Consider the following 17887-nt stretch of genomic DNA (forward strand, 5'->3'; position numbering starts at 1 on the left):
TCCTCCTTGGTGTGGAGCATTAATCAGAGCAGTTTGAACATATCGGTATGTTTTTCCCTTCACTGTTGGTCCATCATTGGGCAGTTAACATGCAGGCCAAGTCACATAAGCAGTATGCAGTAAAGTATCCAAGTGCTGAAATGACCTCGCACAGTATTCACTATGGGAGTGAGGCAATCAACAAAACCTCAATCTCTGTAATAAAACATGATCAGGGCTAAATAATTGATAGAAATCAGATAACAATGTGATTTAGCTTCATACATAGGGATTTATTATTTTAGATTTCTTATTCCAGCACTCATTAATCGGTTTCAATGGGAATTGTCTGTGTTCAGACGGTGGTTGTATAATTTATTTTTATGCTTACTGGCATACAACAGTGAAAAAACTCTCAAATATGTTGCAGCAAATCCTTCAATATTGAAACCAGCAAACAAGCCATGCCAAGTGTGAAGTTGATTACTGTCATTTCCACTCATTTAACACTTTTATTTGAACACTATCCAAATGTAACAGCTATAAATCTTTCAGATGTGATATTGTATCCATTAGTAGGATCAGTGGTGAGCTCAGAAATAGTTTAATTGCGATTCTTAATGTTTATTTTTGGTCCATGCTGTGTGCCTCCCACACCTCTCAGCACCAGCCAGCCCACCAACAATCAGAGCTGCACACTGACCTTAATTCTCCCTGATTACCAAACCGACTTCCCTGTTGCATGAGTGTCTGACCTTTTCACACAATCATGCAATCATGCACTCAAGGTTACGTTCACTCTTGCGTACATCCAACCCTCACGTACACACACACACACACACGCACATGCACAAGCACACAAATAAAATGGCATTCTGGATGAAGATTGGTGAACGGTCTCTCCTTCTCAGAATCTCTCCCCCCCTCTCTCTCTCTCTCTGTCTCCACCTCTGATTCCTTCTAAAAAAGGCTCATGCCAACAAGTACTCCTCTCACATACCTTGTCAAGGCTTTTGACAACTGGGTCACTCTGTACTGAGAATTTGTGCCCACTTACTCTGACTGACCTGCTCTGTTCAGGCTAATTGGTATCTGACATTATGCGATGGCATTAATAACGTGCCCACATAAAAAGAATGCTCTGACATTCAACATGTTTTCTGCCCATTACAGGAACTACAAATTGCATGTACGCTTTAGGCAGCCATTGGTTTCCATTCAGTTCACCCTTCCTTCAAAACAAACTAAATCCCAGTCGTCTTATTCACAACATCAGTTTGTTTAATGTTGATCTTCTGGGGATGATTGTCAGACAACAAGTTCATGAATAATACATTTTCAGGATTGTCAGACATCAGGGTGTCCTTGAATGGACCACCCAGGAGAGTTTTTCAAACAAACGTGTTGTCTCGCAATCACAACCAAACTTTAACAAAACCATGGAGCCAAACATGTTCCCTGTGATATATTACTTGTCATAAATCCATGATTGTTGACTTTTATTCTGTCCTGGCACAAATTGCAATTAATGGCTGTCTGGAGGGTAGATAATCAATCTTACAGTAGGCGGTCATAATGGTTGCCAGTAGGGGATAAAATATGGAAAAACTTAAGGTTGAAAGGGACAAGTTGAAGGGTAAACCTCAGAGATTCAGCCGTTCTGAAACAACATGGGCTTTTTCACCACTTGTTTTGTCACTGTTCTGTGACTTCGATATCGACCCTTTCCTGACTCATTTTTCCTCTTGCTGCGAGGAAAAAGATGTGCGCTCCTTGCCGAGAGGCTCAGCTGGAGCTGCAGCAGCCAGAAAAGCTGAAATAAACATGAGGTGGTGGAAATAATATTCTCTCTAGCGTTTAGCCCGTGCCAACTGTCACACTGTGTTGCACTTATGCAAAGATAATGTGGTTGCAGTGACACTGGCAGGTTGTGGTTGAGAACTTTCCATTAAGTTTTTTTTTGTTTTTGTTTTACTAATACTTTGGTGCACTGTATCTACCTGCAGAAACTATATTTGGAAATATTTGAGGTACTGTTCATCAGTTCAAGATAAGGGCATTGTTTATGGTTTGGCTTTGTATCTTTGTAACATATATTGAGTTAAATGACTACCTGAATTCATTTTCGCATTAATCATTAAAAGGTGGGATGAAAAATTTGGATTAATGATTCACTTACAGAATGGGTATTTCATGAACCTGGAACAGATTCTAAATGCAAATTTTAACCTTCTCTTAACCACAATTTTTTTTTCACTTCAGGCAAAAAACAACATCACTGAACTTCCTCTCAGTCATCTTGGCTTCTTCTTTTCCCCCTCTCCCTCTCTGATTTTCCCAGCTCCGGGGGAAGAGCTCACTGCGCAGTATCACATTTCCCATAGTAGTCCACATGCAACGCAAAGAACACAGATATCACAGCAAAGCCCAGGCTGCTCCCCCTTCCTGCACAAACTGTATACTTTCAGAGAAAACATAAATATACAAACTGATTTGCAGAACATTCAGCAGCTGAGGTCTGATGGACTAGAGGCCCAGAGCAGACAGAAAGACCCCTGCACCTAATCCTCCAATCCCAGAATTTATATCCTAAATATTCTCGTGGCTGACTAAAGACTTTCTTTGTCAGTTGGAACCACTACACACTTGGTACAGTATTACAAACACACATTGTAAACTATCTAGACACATGTACAGAAGCATAAACACAGACACAGGTTCCCTCACTAAGCCAAAAATACACTTGTTGAATGCAAAAGAGTGATTCAGTGAAGCCCCTGAAGAAACTGTCAATGTATTCTGTTTAAGCTGCAGAGAAACACACTGACACTGCATGAGAAATGCCAGCAGCTTCTGTGTGTGTGTGTGTGTGTGTGTGTGTGTGTGTGTGTGTGTGTGTGTGTGTGTGTGTGTGTGTGTGTGTGTGTGTGTGTGTGTGTGTGTGTGTGTGTGTGTGTGTATTTACTTGCGTGTGTTTAGAGTATCACTGGAATGTTTGAGTGACAGGTCTGTGCTTGCAAGGTTACCTGCAGAAAGACACCCTGGGGCAACACACACCTAGTCACATGAGGCATGAATGAGGACACAGGGGCCAAACAAACAAGCAGATCTTTAAAACAAACCAGGCACATGGCTTCGGTAACATCTGTGCAGGATGAACTTTGGGATGAACTGTAATTGCTGAAATTATGAAAAACAACGTCAATGTCTGGAAGAGGAAGTCTAATGTGAGGTGTTGTGGTAAAATTTGTTCCATCACATGATTTGTGTAGGTGTTGCACTTTTAAGAGTGTAGAATCAAAGAAGATATTATTGTAATGTGTGTACAGCCCCCAAAAACCACCAGTAATTGATAAAACTATTTATAAAACTACTTGTGCTTACACTATTTTCTCATCAAATCGTGCAGTTGATTTCTAACAGTACGAAATATCAAAAAAGGCCAATAATTAAAACAAACAGAAGACATCATTTTAAAATAAATTGTACTTAAAGCCCCAGATTTCCTCATCTTATGCCATCTGTGCCATGCAGGGCAAAAGGAAAAATGGCACCATCTGTGAATTCCTGGCAAGGTTTGTGTGCCAGTGCCGTGCCAGTTGAACACTTGTTAGGAAGGAGCCTGATCACATTAGTACTGTATTTGGCAACTGAAACATTTCTATGAGCTATGTTCTGTTTTGTGTGATGCATTGTGCTCTTTGCATGCCTTTTTTGCGACGCCTTTTTTGCGAGTTCCACCGTTGAAATAAAACACCCAAGATCATTTAAAGAGAAGGAAATGAGCCCCATCTAAGTGGCATATACAGTATGAGATTTGGTTTTAGAGTTACATTGACTTGAAAAAAAATAGTTCTCATGAGGCAAAGAGATTTATTTTCACAGCTGTTTTTTATCGTTTGAAATATTTGACACGGCTGCTGATACAATACAATACTTCAGGAATAAAGTACCAAAATGTTGATGGACCTGTCTGATCAAATAACGTTCAGTCATGTTCATACCATAAAATATTCTCATCACGTTGTCTATCAACTGCAACTTGAAAATGCAGCAGGCTGCTCAGCTTGGTAAACCTCAAGAGCAAAAAAAAGCACTCTGTGTTGCTCAGCCTTCACCATGGATGAATATAAGATCAGGCCCACAATTACAAAATCTATAAATAAGCTGAGGTCTGCAGTAGACTGGGTCTTGACATGGTGCGAGCTTAGACATAACGCATGACTGGAAGAGCCCAGTAAAAAAAAAGAAAACAAATACAGCAAAGCGGAGCAGACAGAGCCCAGGAACAACACTGGCATCCACACTGACAAGGGAGAAAAAATATAGAAACCAGACAGCATAGGAAAGCCAGAGGGGTGTTTTTCAGTATCTCCAGAAGAGAAGTCTCCACTCAAATATAAAAGAAAGTTCAAACCTCTGAACACAACCTTACACTGTTGCAAAACCACTATTCACCAAAAAAGTGCACCAGTGTGTGCTTTTAGTTAAATTAGTGCTGACTGTGGCTAATGATATAAATTATAATTATATCAAAAGCAATAATACACCTCTTACATGCTCTGGTGTAAATCCAATTGAAGGTTGGGTGCATCACTTCCTCTCTCCTGTAGTTCTCTGACCATAATTAGTTTAACATCATTTTATTTTATTCTCTCAGGAAGCAATTATGAAGGGTTTAGTCTTCTGTCCCGACTAACTCTCTGTGAGAAATTTCCTTCTGCTTCCTTCGGTGAGAAAATCTGTTGCGCACTTTGCAAGAAGGCTGCAAAAAATTCACATCAACATTCACCACTGTCACTTCCTATACTGGAGCGACTGTGACTGAAAGTCACCATGCAGTTGCACAGATTCACACACACACACACACACACCTCATTCTCATCCATCACACGCTTCCCTCTGATAATAGTTCCTTCTCTGTTCTGATCACAGGCACAGAGATATCTGCACAAGACCACCCTGGGCAGCAGGAGGAGGAGGAGGAGGAGGATGAGGAACAGAGGAATGAAATGGTGCGGACATGGAGACAGCGCACTCCCTCCAGCAGGCCAAACCTCACAGATTGACTGTCTGAGTAAATAAAGCAAGGCTGATGAGGACTTGGCACAGGTCTTACCTTTTACCAGCCTTTTCTCCTCTTTTTAATTAAGTTGTATGATTAAAGAAGCCAGAAGAAACAGGGCCCGGCTCTATCTCCTATGTTTCCTTCCTATCAATGGGATTACCTGGGGAAGACCTGGGATTCACACTTACTTCTGTAATATAACCCACGCACAGCTGCCACAGTACACATCATGATAGAGAAAGTGGAAGAATGAGAGTCGCACAAATTAAACTCCTGAAAAGCCTAAAACTCAGAGTCAACATTGCTACAAAAACCACATTATAGGATTTAGTGAAACAATGGATCGTTGAATATGCAACTTTTCATTTTGGTGGATTGTTTTGATGTTCGCAAACTGTTTCATCATTTGTCGCCACAAAGTATTATCCTGACTGCTGTTACATTCCTTTCCTGTCTTACTGCACATTAAGAAAAAGACAAACTGTGACTGAAAGGAAGTGCCGTATGTTCTACAGGCAGTAAAAAACATGTCAGAGCAAAGCCCGGTGGAGCAGCTTTCATAGACAGATTGTCCTATTCATCCATCAGACCCCTTGTTCCCCTCACCCAGATGAAGCTGGTAAATATCCAGCATGACAAATCTGAATATTACTCATCCTTACTTATGTCCTTGAAATGACAACAGCTATCCTCAGGGAGCCACTGCCATTCTGCGAGATTCGTAATACAGTGCGTTATCATCTCATCATCAAACGTATGTCCTGACCAGACCATTTTTTTACCAGAGATTTTTCTCTCTTGTCATGAAGACCACATGTACACTAAAACACCGGCAGCCTGTCTCCGCTGTCATGTCACCCCTGTTGCTATGTTGTGCCACAAGGATCATCAAGATAAGACATCGCCCCAAACACACCCTGGTGGTGTCCAATCTAATCAATTGTTCTTGTTTGAAAGCTTCTCTTTGCTTGGGACCCAATTTGACACAAGTAATTGAGGTGCCAGGTCATGTCATTATCCTTTAAGGGAATAAAGGAAGAGGAAGGATTAGGAGGTAACTTTGGGCAACTCCACCCCCATGAAACAGGCGATACATAGCCTGATGGATAAGAACAACTCTACTGTTCTGTGTCTTCCGTTAGCAATTTGCGTTGAACGGAAAGTCAAATATACCGAAACCTTGTAACTGTAAGAGCAGTTAGTCTAGTCTAGTGTTTGCTAATTAGCATTAGCGCTTTGAAATTGTAGCTACAGGTAAATAAGGAACTGGAGGACCATGGTCACCAAAGAGAGAGTTACTGTTCAGTTATCATACCAGTCATTATTATCACATATTATTACAATGCAATGCTAAAATACATATAACGGACTCTAATAAATACTCTGACTATGACTCTAGCCTGTTCAGTTTTTCGTCCTTAGATTCTTTGTCTTCTTCTGAGTTAAATGACAAAGAATGGATAACAGATTTCTGATAGATAAGAGAATTTTCTTTCGAATACCCTTAAACCTATAAGCTAAACAAAACACACATAAATCACAGGTTTTCTTTGTTTAAATTCACTCCAGTGAGATGATAATCACTCTTGTTCCAGGAATGCATTTGGGGCTGTTGAGCTTCTCTGTGAGTGAGTGACCTTTATAAAACTGTTTATGCTTTAGCTCCCAATTTTGCACTACGCAGTGGATTCAAATACAAAGAGGACAATTTGAAATGTTTGTATTTTGCAGATTGCTGCTTTAAGAGAATCAGCCAAGAGAGCAAGCGATGATTCAGCAGCCCTAGACATCTGTAATCACCACTTCACATCTTCTGCCGCGGCCTTTTCAGCGCAGTGCAAATCTCTGTTCTCCAAAAATATCTAAAGCTCTCAGTGTACATGGTGCTGCTGCAGGAGACATGGGAATTACTCATGCTTTTTAAAATCTTTTAAAAAAGACATGCATTTTACCCGAACCTTCGAGATCTCCATTACTTTAAATTAAATTTCTGGAGGGAGCTCTTTTTCTACGCAAAGCCTGTGATATGAGCAGTGAGGCGTAGATAGGCTCTTATTCCAATTCTCATCATCATCATCATCTGAGATGAACCCACTATATGTAATCAGTGTTATTAGTTCAGGCTTGTACCGAGATGTCCTCAGTCCTCGACAGGATCAGCCGAACCTCACTTTAGGGAAACAATAGCCATGAGCAGAGGCAGCCTGACAGCGGGATCCATCAAGGGGCAAAAATGTAAGACTCTGTGCTCTTGTCTGACAGATCCTCTGCAGCAACATTTCTATCCAGATGTCAAGACATTTTTTAAGGAGACCTCTTAAAGGTCAAAATGTGAATTTGTTGTGTTTCTTGTGTGTAGCTAAATCAAACCAACACGTACGAGAAACAATTACTCCTTCAATAACCAGCTGCTGACATTACAAGACCGCATATATACTAATAATCATCATACTAATCAATGTATTTCTGCTGCATTTATTCCTGTTTAAAGATAAAAAATATAAACATGACTATGGTACTGTTTTAATATACCATTTAATAAATTATTGGCCATGCAATCATCATCATCATCATCATCATAATCATCATCATCATCATCATCATTAGGCTAATTTTGCCAAATCGTTTAATCATTGACAAATAAGGTCTTTGTTTTCCACCTAAAGTGACTTTAAACACATGGAGGGTCTATGGAGGATATAATGTCATCATTTAGTCACAAACACCCAATTTAGAAGTCTGAGCAAACCCACACAGTTCGTGATCAACATTCAGACACCACCACTGAAAAAACAAGAACAAAAACATTGACAACTGCCATGACAGTTAACCTGACAATACAGATTTAGACAACAGTGACCAATTGTTTTCACAGGGTCTATTAATAACTGTAGAATCAATGCCTTCACAAGCCGTAGCAAGACAGGTCTGCAACACTCATGGCTTTTATGAACCCTCAAGGGGACAGATATTCCCACCAATGTAAGCTCTCCTGGAGCAAGAATCCTTCAGGAATGACTCCAAGAAACATTCAGGTAAAATAACTTTAATGGCATAGCGACCATCACTGATACCAATCTCGCTGAACCCCTGTGGGATTAATGTGAATGTACCATAAAAAAAGACTACCCACCAATCAACCTAAGGCAGTTATGAAAGGCACTTTGGTCTACATGGCCAGATTTAACACTGGGACACTACAGGTCCTCTGTTTGGTCACTGGTGCGATATGTGGCAGCCATTAGTGGTCAAACACAGTTCTATTTCTATTTTAGTGAACGGGGGAGGAAAACTTTGAGATTGGAAGGAGTATTTTAGAGCCTGTGCTTATTTGACATCCCTTTTATTTATTCACTCACTGCTGAGGTGGAACTATGTAGCAGATTGCATCACTTTACCAGAGGCAGGCTCGGAGATGCAGGTGTGCCAAAATTACAGCTCAAGTTACTGTTTTTACAAAGAGCATCTTTTGTCCTTTAAAAACCATGAACTTCCTTTAACATTCTTCCCCATAATCTACATATGCCTAAATATAAAACAGTGAAAAACTCTGGAAAGCAAAAAATTTGAATCTCTTGTCTCTCATACCTCCGGAAAATCAAAGTCTAACCTTCCCATCTTCCTCCTCTTTTTTTCACTCGCGCTGAGAAGCTTTCGCTCTCAGTCGACAGGATTTACTCCTACATAAGCCAATCACATATGTCAGCACCCTAATTAAGCATCCCGGTATACTCTTGATCTTATGAGGGGCACACTGGGTCAGATCGGTTAAAATCTATTATATGAGGTCATGAATGGGAGGATGAATTGATATCCTGCCACTCATGGAGGCAGAGTGCAGAGGTGGATTGGAGAGAGGACCTCATGCAAGACAGACTGACAACTGTGTGATCTCTATTGATTTTTATTCCCAATGGACATTAACAGTGTTACATCACTGATGTGTTTTCCTTCTTTTTGGATTATTTCTAACCCGACAATGAACTGCATTTTTTTCTTTTTTCTTGCAGATCTCTGAAAAATAAATGTTTGACCTTTTATCTGCTCAGTTTAAGGACTCTACAGGGTGCAGTGAAGAGGGGGGAAGTGAAAGAAGAAATATGAAAGATAAAGCATGCCAAATGCTTTGGAGAATGTGTTACGGTTCAGTGGTGTCACCATTAAATTCTTGGTTCGCTCCTCCACTAGTTGTACTGGTTGTCAGTTCCCTCCATCCAGCAGCCAGGCTGGAGCCGGCCTTGCAGCTGTCCACAGTCCAGCATTACATAACGAGGCTGCATCACAAACCCCCCTTTAACTACTTTGCAGCCTCTCCACCATGACACTGTCACCCCGCTGAGGAGATGACAAGAGGACAAAGTTGGATGCCCGCTCAAGGGACAGACACACAAACTCCTCTCTTCCAAGATTTGCTTGTTGAAAGCCAAGTTAATGAGGTAATGCAGTGCTGTAATTGCTCATTTGCTTCCCTATTCCCATGGAACCATAGCCTCTTCACCTTTTAAACCTCCACTCAAACACACAGGCAGAGTGCTGCTCAAATGTGGGTGGATGCGCTGTAGCTATACATGAACCAAGTCTACTGAATGGCTGACCCAATTTCCTACCATGCTCTGCTTGAACAGCGTATATCATGTCGTGACTATAATGTGCAATGCATCCTTCTCGAGGTGCTCAGATAAATTAAACCCTTCTTGGACACCTCTGCTGAATATCAATCAAGTTTAAAAAAGTACAAGACATACTTCAGGCTCCTTGATAAAAAAGTTTCACCTCTGTGCCTTGAATATATTGATGTTGAATGCTCAAGCCTGTTCTACAGAGTCATCGTGTGATTAACACAAAACAGACTGCAATAACATTTGTTTCCCGGATACAGCCACAGGACTTTTTTTTTAAATTTCAAAATAGCTCCAGAGAAGAAAAAAACATGAGACAAGTGTTTGGAAAACTGCAATCTATTAAAAATGCAGCAAAAGTAGTTGTTAAAAATCTATGCAGAAATATTTTCGCTAACACTCAAAACACGAGAGATGGGAATTCCACAAGCCATGCAAAATTAAATAGTGCACAGTTTCCCTGCACTTCATCAGTTTAGTCCGTTAATCAGTCTAATATTGTGTCTTTCACATAACGGAGATCTCTGTTTATATCATCAAGTACATGTATGGCTGCAGCCAAGTGCACGTGGTCATCCAACATAGGAAGAGCTTTGAAAATGTGAGTTTGCCTCTCTGAGAGTATACTGGATCACAACTGGGGTCATTACGTGTCACTGTAGAGAGTCACACTCGAGTGACACGCATTGTTCACCATCATCTAATGCCATTCAAGAGGTTGACACTCATATACCCGCAGCATGCTGATTTTTCATCTGCACTCCAAATATACCAAGCAGATCATTTCCTTCCACTGTAGTGAGTTCACGGATCAATTATGGAAACTATACACGACAGCATGAGTTTGTGGATCTCTACTGATGAACTAATTTTTAAAGCTATCCCTGCTTATTTTGGAGGACAGTATACAAGACTTTACAATATTTCATCACAATACACCAGCAAAGCTCTACAAGGTCACTTTCTAACATCACATGAACACTGCATTGAGAATGAACCTTTGAAAATTTGATATCAATCATATTTAGACAGCACAATCCCCTCCAGCTTTCCTGTCATGTTTTCCTCATGAGCTTCACAGAGGTAGACTGATTGCTGTGGAGGGAGAGGAGGGATTTGGAGCTTTTCAGCCATATGATTTTTTTTGAACAAATGTGTTCATGGTAAAAACCAAGGAGAAAGCTCTGGATGAAAGGATCGAACAGAGAGAGAAGTTTACCTTTATTTGGATTTTTCCGAGTTGACAACATTCAACCAGCACCAGATTTATCTGGCAGTATGTCCACAGATGTGTACATGTTGTGTGAGAGAGTAAGCACTGGTTGGGTTTGCCCGCCACCACAGGGAATCCAGTAATGGGGGTAACAAAGAATTAGCCAGTGTTTTGAGTCAGTTGCTAAGCAAACTAGGTCTGATATGACAGAATGCAACTCTCCAGTGTGTCCCGCCTACACAATATTTCAATCTGCACCAAGGACCCCATGATGCAGTCTGTCAGAAACAAAGCATTCATGTGTACTAAAAGTATAACATGAGGTAACATTAGAAACTGACAATAATGGGTGTGAGAGGAAGATCAGTTAATTAACCTCCAGTAATGGGAGCATTAACTACAGCTGGGCAACCTTTAAAAATATTAAAATCACACTATCTATTCATGAAAGAGCTATATGGAGAAAGTTGGCCTGCTTCCGGCCCCACAAATCAAGTTTATATTGGGCAAAAGTTTTAAAGCACACTTTTCTTTTGTCAAGTGTTAAAACATTTTATGAACGCCACTCAACCACAAACGAAACCCAAGATAAATTCTTCCTGTAATGCACTGATGCTGCAGCAGAATACTTTTGATATCTTGTACTGATAATTACATTTAAACCTTAAAAACAGGAAACCCACCAAATAAATCATTATGTGGTGTGATTATGCACAACTCTACAATTGCTGTATTGTGTGCATCTGTATTACCAGAGCTTAACTACTCAGTGTGCTTTATTCTGGGAGCAATAAGGTAACTACAGCAATAGCAACTGACTTCAAAGAATGCCAGTGTCAGTCTCCTTTTTAAGCATGCTGCTGTTTGCATTGACATTAATGATGCAGCCTGCTTCTATGAAGAGTTTTGAGCCTTGGTAAATAAATATATTGTTATTTCAAGTTGACTGGTGCAGCACTTAAAGAGCTAACTTCTTGTCTAAGTGTCTGTGGATTTCATTTTTGAGTTTGGCACAAAATATGCAGGGGAGATGTGAAGCACCCAAAATACAGAATATGAGCCAGCCAGGTTGTCTTGTCAGGAAATCTACAGTAGAAGAGTTTGGCATACATTTTCCTGATTAGTAAATTGTAGATCTGTTGTATGGGGACATTGAGTCTTAATTATTTAATGCATTCTTCTTGTGCCAAACTTGTAAGGAGATTTAGTAAAGTAGCTTAATTCTAATTTATTCTGGGGTGACCATTGAAACTCTAATGACCCCTTGGAAGTCTCTCCACCACAGTTTAGATGGCACTGGGTTGGCTGTTGCTCAGTTAGACTATAATGTGGCACAGCCAGTGTGTCACCTTGAGAATCGTTGACAAGGGGAAAAAAGTGTTTCAATCAACGAACCTTCATGATGCCGCAAGGTGTGTTTCCTCCTCCCTGGCTCCTCTCGCTGGAATTATCACGGCTGCCCCTCCCGATCCTTGGGCTGCCGTGCTCCCTGTACCGTCCATTGGTGTAAACTCCCTCAGCCCCGTAGCCCTGGGCAGAGGCCGCCGACACCTCCAAGTAAGCCCTGGTACCGGTGGCAGGCAGCGCGGCCGCATCGCCGGTGATTCCTGCAGCGTTGATCTCAACTTGTGTTGGCGGGGCGCCGATGGCAAGATCCAAAAAATGTCCCGACAGAGTATCTGAAGCGTGTACCCCTGCCATGATCCGCCAGTGTTAGGCTACAGCAAAGCCCCCCCTTCCACAATGTAAAAACAACCCATTTTCTCAAAGCACGGTGGACTTGTTAACGTCCAGGATGGTTTGTCTTATTCACCGGATCACCACTGCTGGTCCATCTTCGGAGCGCAGTGTCTTCTGGCGCTGGGCAGTGGATGGTCAGACTGAACCGTCCGGCTGAAATAGAGCAGACAATGTCCCCCCCACACACACACACACACACACACACACACACAAGAGACCTCCTCCGATTAGCTTTCCGGAGACGTGTAGACTACTAAAAATACTGTAAATAAAGACTTTCGGGTTTTGCAGCGGACGTTTGTGTTTAGGCAGCTTGCACTTTCGTCTCCTTGTCTTGACAAATCAGTTTCGTTCTCCACGTCCGCTTCTCTAGACTCTCCGCTGTGCGCATCGCCCTGTGTCCTGCACACTTTTGCAGTGCTTGCAAACGGGAGAGCTTCCCTCCTCTCACGCATCCGCGGGACAAATTCAAGACTGTGAGAGCGCAATCGCAATAAGCCCACAGGAGCGTGCACACGCGCGCGAGCATGTACAATTAAACCCAATCACTCGCGGGCGAGCGTTTTGATTTGCGTGTGCGCGCATTGTCTCCCAACGACTTTAAAGCAAACTAAACTAGCACAGTCACTTACAGGCCGAACTATTGACATCTACTTACACAGAGACACTAAGTTACAGCCTTAACCCTTTGTAGATCACACCAAGAAAGTGCTATTTAAAAAATAATTTATTTTCTTTTCCTACCTCTTTGAGGCCATGACAACATAAAACATGGATTTTTTTTCTCATTGGCCCCACATATAATGATTTACAGACCTCTACAGACCTCATTCAGACATCACTTGTTCAAAACCTTAAAAAAAACAAAAAAAACATGTTAGAGACTCATTCTGTTTGTGTACAAGATGAAAAAATCAACTCAACTTCAAAAATGTTTCCAGCAGGATTTCTTATGTCAGCAGTGATTTGTCTTTTTCTTCGTTGGTTATAATAATATAACTATTTATACACTAGCACGACCTGTATCTAGCAACCACAAAGCAATCTGATTATCTTTTTGTGCATTGCATACCTCATACAAATGGTAAAGATTGCCAGAAAAAAATAGTTAAATAGATTTTGTTTTTGACCAAATATCATGACACAAAGTGACCTCTACCAAACAGTTGAGCAGACAGAAATATTACAGGAATTATTTATCATGTGAAGTTCTGTATGGTGCCTCAAAGTCAATCTCTACCATTTAGCAGGCTGTAGATTCTCCATAAGAGGGAGCTCAAGGGAGCATCGTTATTCTTTTTTTTTTTTTTTTGTAGAAGCTATGATGACTCATTTTATTGTTAATCCTTAAAAAAATCAAAAAGTGAATAAAACAGGATACAGAAATCTGTGTTAAATCGGAATTTAAAAATATATTTATATAGTTGTTTTGTTTTTTTCAGTTTTCTCTCCACAAACGTTTCTCCTCACTCAATTTCAGTGGAAGCAGTTTCCCAAGAGAGTCCAAAAGAGCTGATTTATTTGAAAATGCTGCAGTGTCCTCCGGGAAAAAAAAAAAAAACAACTTTTGGAAGTGTAATAAAAATCATAAACTGTGAACACTCACTTGCAGAAAAGGAATGTGATAGCAGTTTAGATATGCAGTCACCCAAAGGCGAGTAAAATGTTGCTGCAATTTTAATGAACTATCCACAGGCAATGGGTGTTACAACCGAGCTTTTGAAGAAAATGTAAATTAATTTAGCATTTATTTCACTTTATAAACATCTGCAACCCCGCATTTGGCTTTTTAGTATAGTGTGGAAAAGAGCTGTATAAATAAACAACAGATAAATAAAGTATTTCAATGACATGAAAGACATGCAAGATATCGTGCAACATAAGCCTCTTTTTTCCTTTCCATAAATAAAACCTTGTTATGACTACCCCTACCCCAAAGTCCTTTTCTGACAGACTCATGCCTTGCCCTGTCTCACTTCTGTTTTTGTGTTAGTCACTTGCACTATTAATAAAAATAAATTAAAAGAAAGTGATAGACGGCAGATAACATGTGCAGGGAGAACTTGGTACTCGTCTTAAAATCTAGCAGGAATTATAATCTGGTCATCAAACTTCCTAAATGTTGTATTTGAAATCATAAAAAATCATATAACCATATAAAACAGTTTTCTGAACAAGTGACACAACTGGCAAAAGTGCAGCAGCTGTTACTTTCCTCGTCTGTAGGTGGCGCAGGTTGGATTGGAAGTGCAGGTCCAAAATGCAGGTCTGGACCTGGATCATACTGGCTGAGTCTGGCTGCAGATGCATAAGTAATACAGTGTGTCCTTGTTCTATCAGGGTATTTTGTTGCTATTCAGGACAGTACAGAGAAAAAGACTAATCCGTTACTTATTCAACATTTCTACTGGTAGCGAAACCAAACTGCTATTGCTTTTACTGTGGGAATCTTGCTCACACTAATAAATAATACAAACACCCTTATCCTTGTGAGAAAGCATTGCTTTTTTGAAATTATAACTTTAGGTACAATAACATTTACATCAACAGTACATCTGAAATAAATAAGCATAGAAGAGGAAAATAATAATGATCATAATTAGGCCAACTAGGCCGTCTCTTAAGCACCTTTGCACACATGAATTGGCATTCCTCGGTTATCTCACAGTATCACTTGTTTCATTTCATTTTAATGTTTATGTGGTAGGGACAGATACAACATACTTGCACAACAATTATCCAATACAGTGCATCACAGCATGTATAGCTGCAGCTAATTTACAATGCCCATCATTAGAAGGGTCTTTAAAATAAAACATGTTCAGAGACAAACAGAGTTAAGCTATGTAATACATTTTGTTGACCTTATAGGAACAGAGTACGACTTGTTGGCTTACACATATACATACACACACAAACCTTCCCCCACCCACAACTACCACTACACATGACAAAATAAATGTTTGTTGTTTAATTCCCTTAGCTTAATTTCAAAATGTTGACAATTTTGGTCTGTTTTGAGTTCAGTAGGCAGTGTATTTCATGTGTTGGCTCCCTTTATAAAAAAGGATGTCTGGCCAAAGGATGTTTTCCAGTATGATACTTTACAGTTCCCTGCAGTGGTATTCCTAGTGGACAATCCAAAGGCCTGTAACAGTCGAGCCATGTCTTCCACTCTTCATCAAAGATGCAGGGATGCTCTTGCTCCACCCCACCACCTCTCTTCTTCTAGGTATTGATTTGAAGACAGTCAACAGGGGAGACAAGAGAGGAGACTGTGAATATTAGTCATTTACAATTGCACTCTGTGGTTGTGCAAGATCCTTGCATGCAAGCTAACTTTAGCATCCACGTTTCACATACCAAAAAGCTGAGCATTTGCTGATGCCTCTGAGGCCAGAACAAACTAAAAACAATAGAGAATGCATATTCAACGTCAGGCCAGCTCCCATCATCTGACGAGACATGGCCAATAAACTGGGATAATGCAGCCCCATTTATAACCCACTAAGGACGCAAATCAAATCAAGCCAATTTGTATGAAGGGAGTCATGTGCAGCAGAGAGTGTGAGCTCAGTGTCTGTTCATAATTGTCAAATATAGCCAGACTAATCAGAGCCAAAGCAGTGCCTTTACATCATGGTCAGGCTTGATATTCAGATAGTTATTCTGTAATGTAATGCAGCAAACAATGGGGGAAATTCCCTCTGGTAAATAGCAACACTGACATGACACACAGCAGATTACTGTGTAATTATCTGATGTATTTTGTCAAAGGGCGGGACAGTCTGTTGAAGTTAAGGGTCTTATTCAAGGGTGTTAGTGTTTCTAAGTAGATATTTTCACAAGAGGCAGACCTTGATAATGATAAGTGGCGTAATCTGCAGCCAAAACACAGCCTCTCTAATCGCTTTCAGTCTTTTGAATGAAAATGGCTTACAGACGTGTGAGTACTGTTGGAGCTAAAGCCCAGCTACTTCTCAAGGACAGGTAGTGAGCGGAAGAAGTGAATGAAATCTATGAATGTATGACGCAACACGGGAGGAGAGTGAGAAGACGATGAAGGAATGCTTGCTGGTAGAATGAGAAAGTCAATGTCTATGGAAGAGGAAGCTGAAAAGATTTGATGCACTTTCCTTTTCCTCACGTACTCTCACTACCCCCACTGCCCCCAACGCACACACACATACACACACACTCTTCACTCGTGATCTCTCAGGGTCATGTATTATGCATTCTCAGAAATTATTTAGCAAAAGTTCTGCTTTTAAAAGCCTCCCCGCCTGGCTCAGCTGTCTCACTCTAATGTGAAAAGGCCTCTGAACTCAAACATCAGCTCCACGTGGACTTGAACCGGTGGTGGGGGTGGTGTCAGTTCACATGAGTCCACAAAATGTGACCAGTCAGCCTGGTTAAAGGGGCCTCTCAGTGATCCATCTGCAAATACTGTTTGATACACTGGGCTGTAGAGCATTGCATTACTCACTGACAACATCAGGGCCTGACGAGAGACTAGATCAGGAATGATGAGAAGATCAAAACTTACAGTTTGTTAGTCAGAGGGTAAAAAAAACCTAAAATAAAACATTGAGAGAGAAAGTAAAGCACAGAATAGTCTGTATCAGCACTCTTGAACATTAAAATGGCATCGTCAATTTGAAATAACACCCTGTTTTCTACTGAGGTTTCCTACAGTTTCCTGTGGCAGGATGTCAGCCATGGCTCTGTACAGTAAGGCATCTCTCTCTCCTGCTGCAGTAGCTGTCAGGTTCAGACCAATGGATCTCCATTGCCATACCTCCGGGGCTCTAACGGCGCCCCCCTCCCACTGGGGCCCATCAACAGAAGCTAGGCTATCGTATTGATGACAGCTGGCTATTGATCAAGTCTCCTAATCCCAGCTGGCTACAGGGGAAAAGAAGAAGAGGTCATCCAGTCAAACGCTCAGGATTTATTACCACAAAAGATTTTTGTAGAAAGCCATTGTTCAATTGTTCCTTCACACCTTTGTTTCTCATTTTTTACAGCATCAGTTGAGTCACAATTATCATTTTATAACTTCAAAGGCAGGTTCTGAGATAAAATTGAAACCGCAATAACAACAAATAACTTTTCACAGCCACATATGGTGTGTGAATTGTTCGATCAAATCATGATATAGAGGAAGTTCCTGCCGGGTAGCTGTGGGTGTGTCTTCCTGAGCATTGCCACCGCACTTCCTGTGCGGGCCCAAATGAACATCACACCAACAGGAACAGAAACCAGATA

The 17887-nt window shown here is 40.8% G+C and overlaps 1 protein-coding gene across 1 annotated transcript in view; it reads right to left on the minus strand.

Annotated features, from left to right (window-relative positions):
• Positions 1-17887, minus strand: part of plcl5 (phospholipase C like 5) — a 126777-nt gene that overhangs the window by 50894 nt on the left and 57996 nt on the right. The window contains 4 exon segments of the mRNA XM_062438515.1: positions 12275-12589; positions 12591-12658; positions 12939-13093; positions 16921-17120. Coding sequence (XP_062294499.1) covers positions 12275-12589; positions 12591-12658; positions 12939-13093; positions 16921-17120 — 738 coding nt within the window.

The sequence above is a fragment of the Scomber scombrus genome, chromosome 18, assembly GCF_963691925.1.
Source record: "Scomber scombrus chromosome 18, fScoSco1.1, whole genome shotgun sequence".
NCBI lineage: Eukaryota > Metazoa > Chordata > Actinopteri > Scombriformes > Scombridae > Scomber > Scomber scombrus.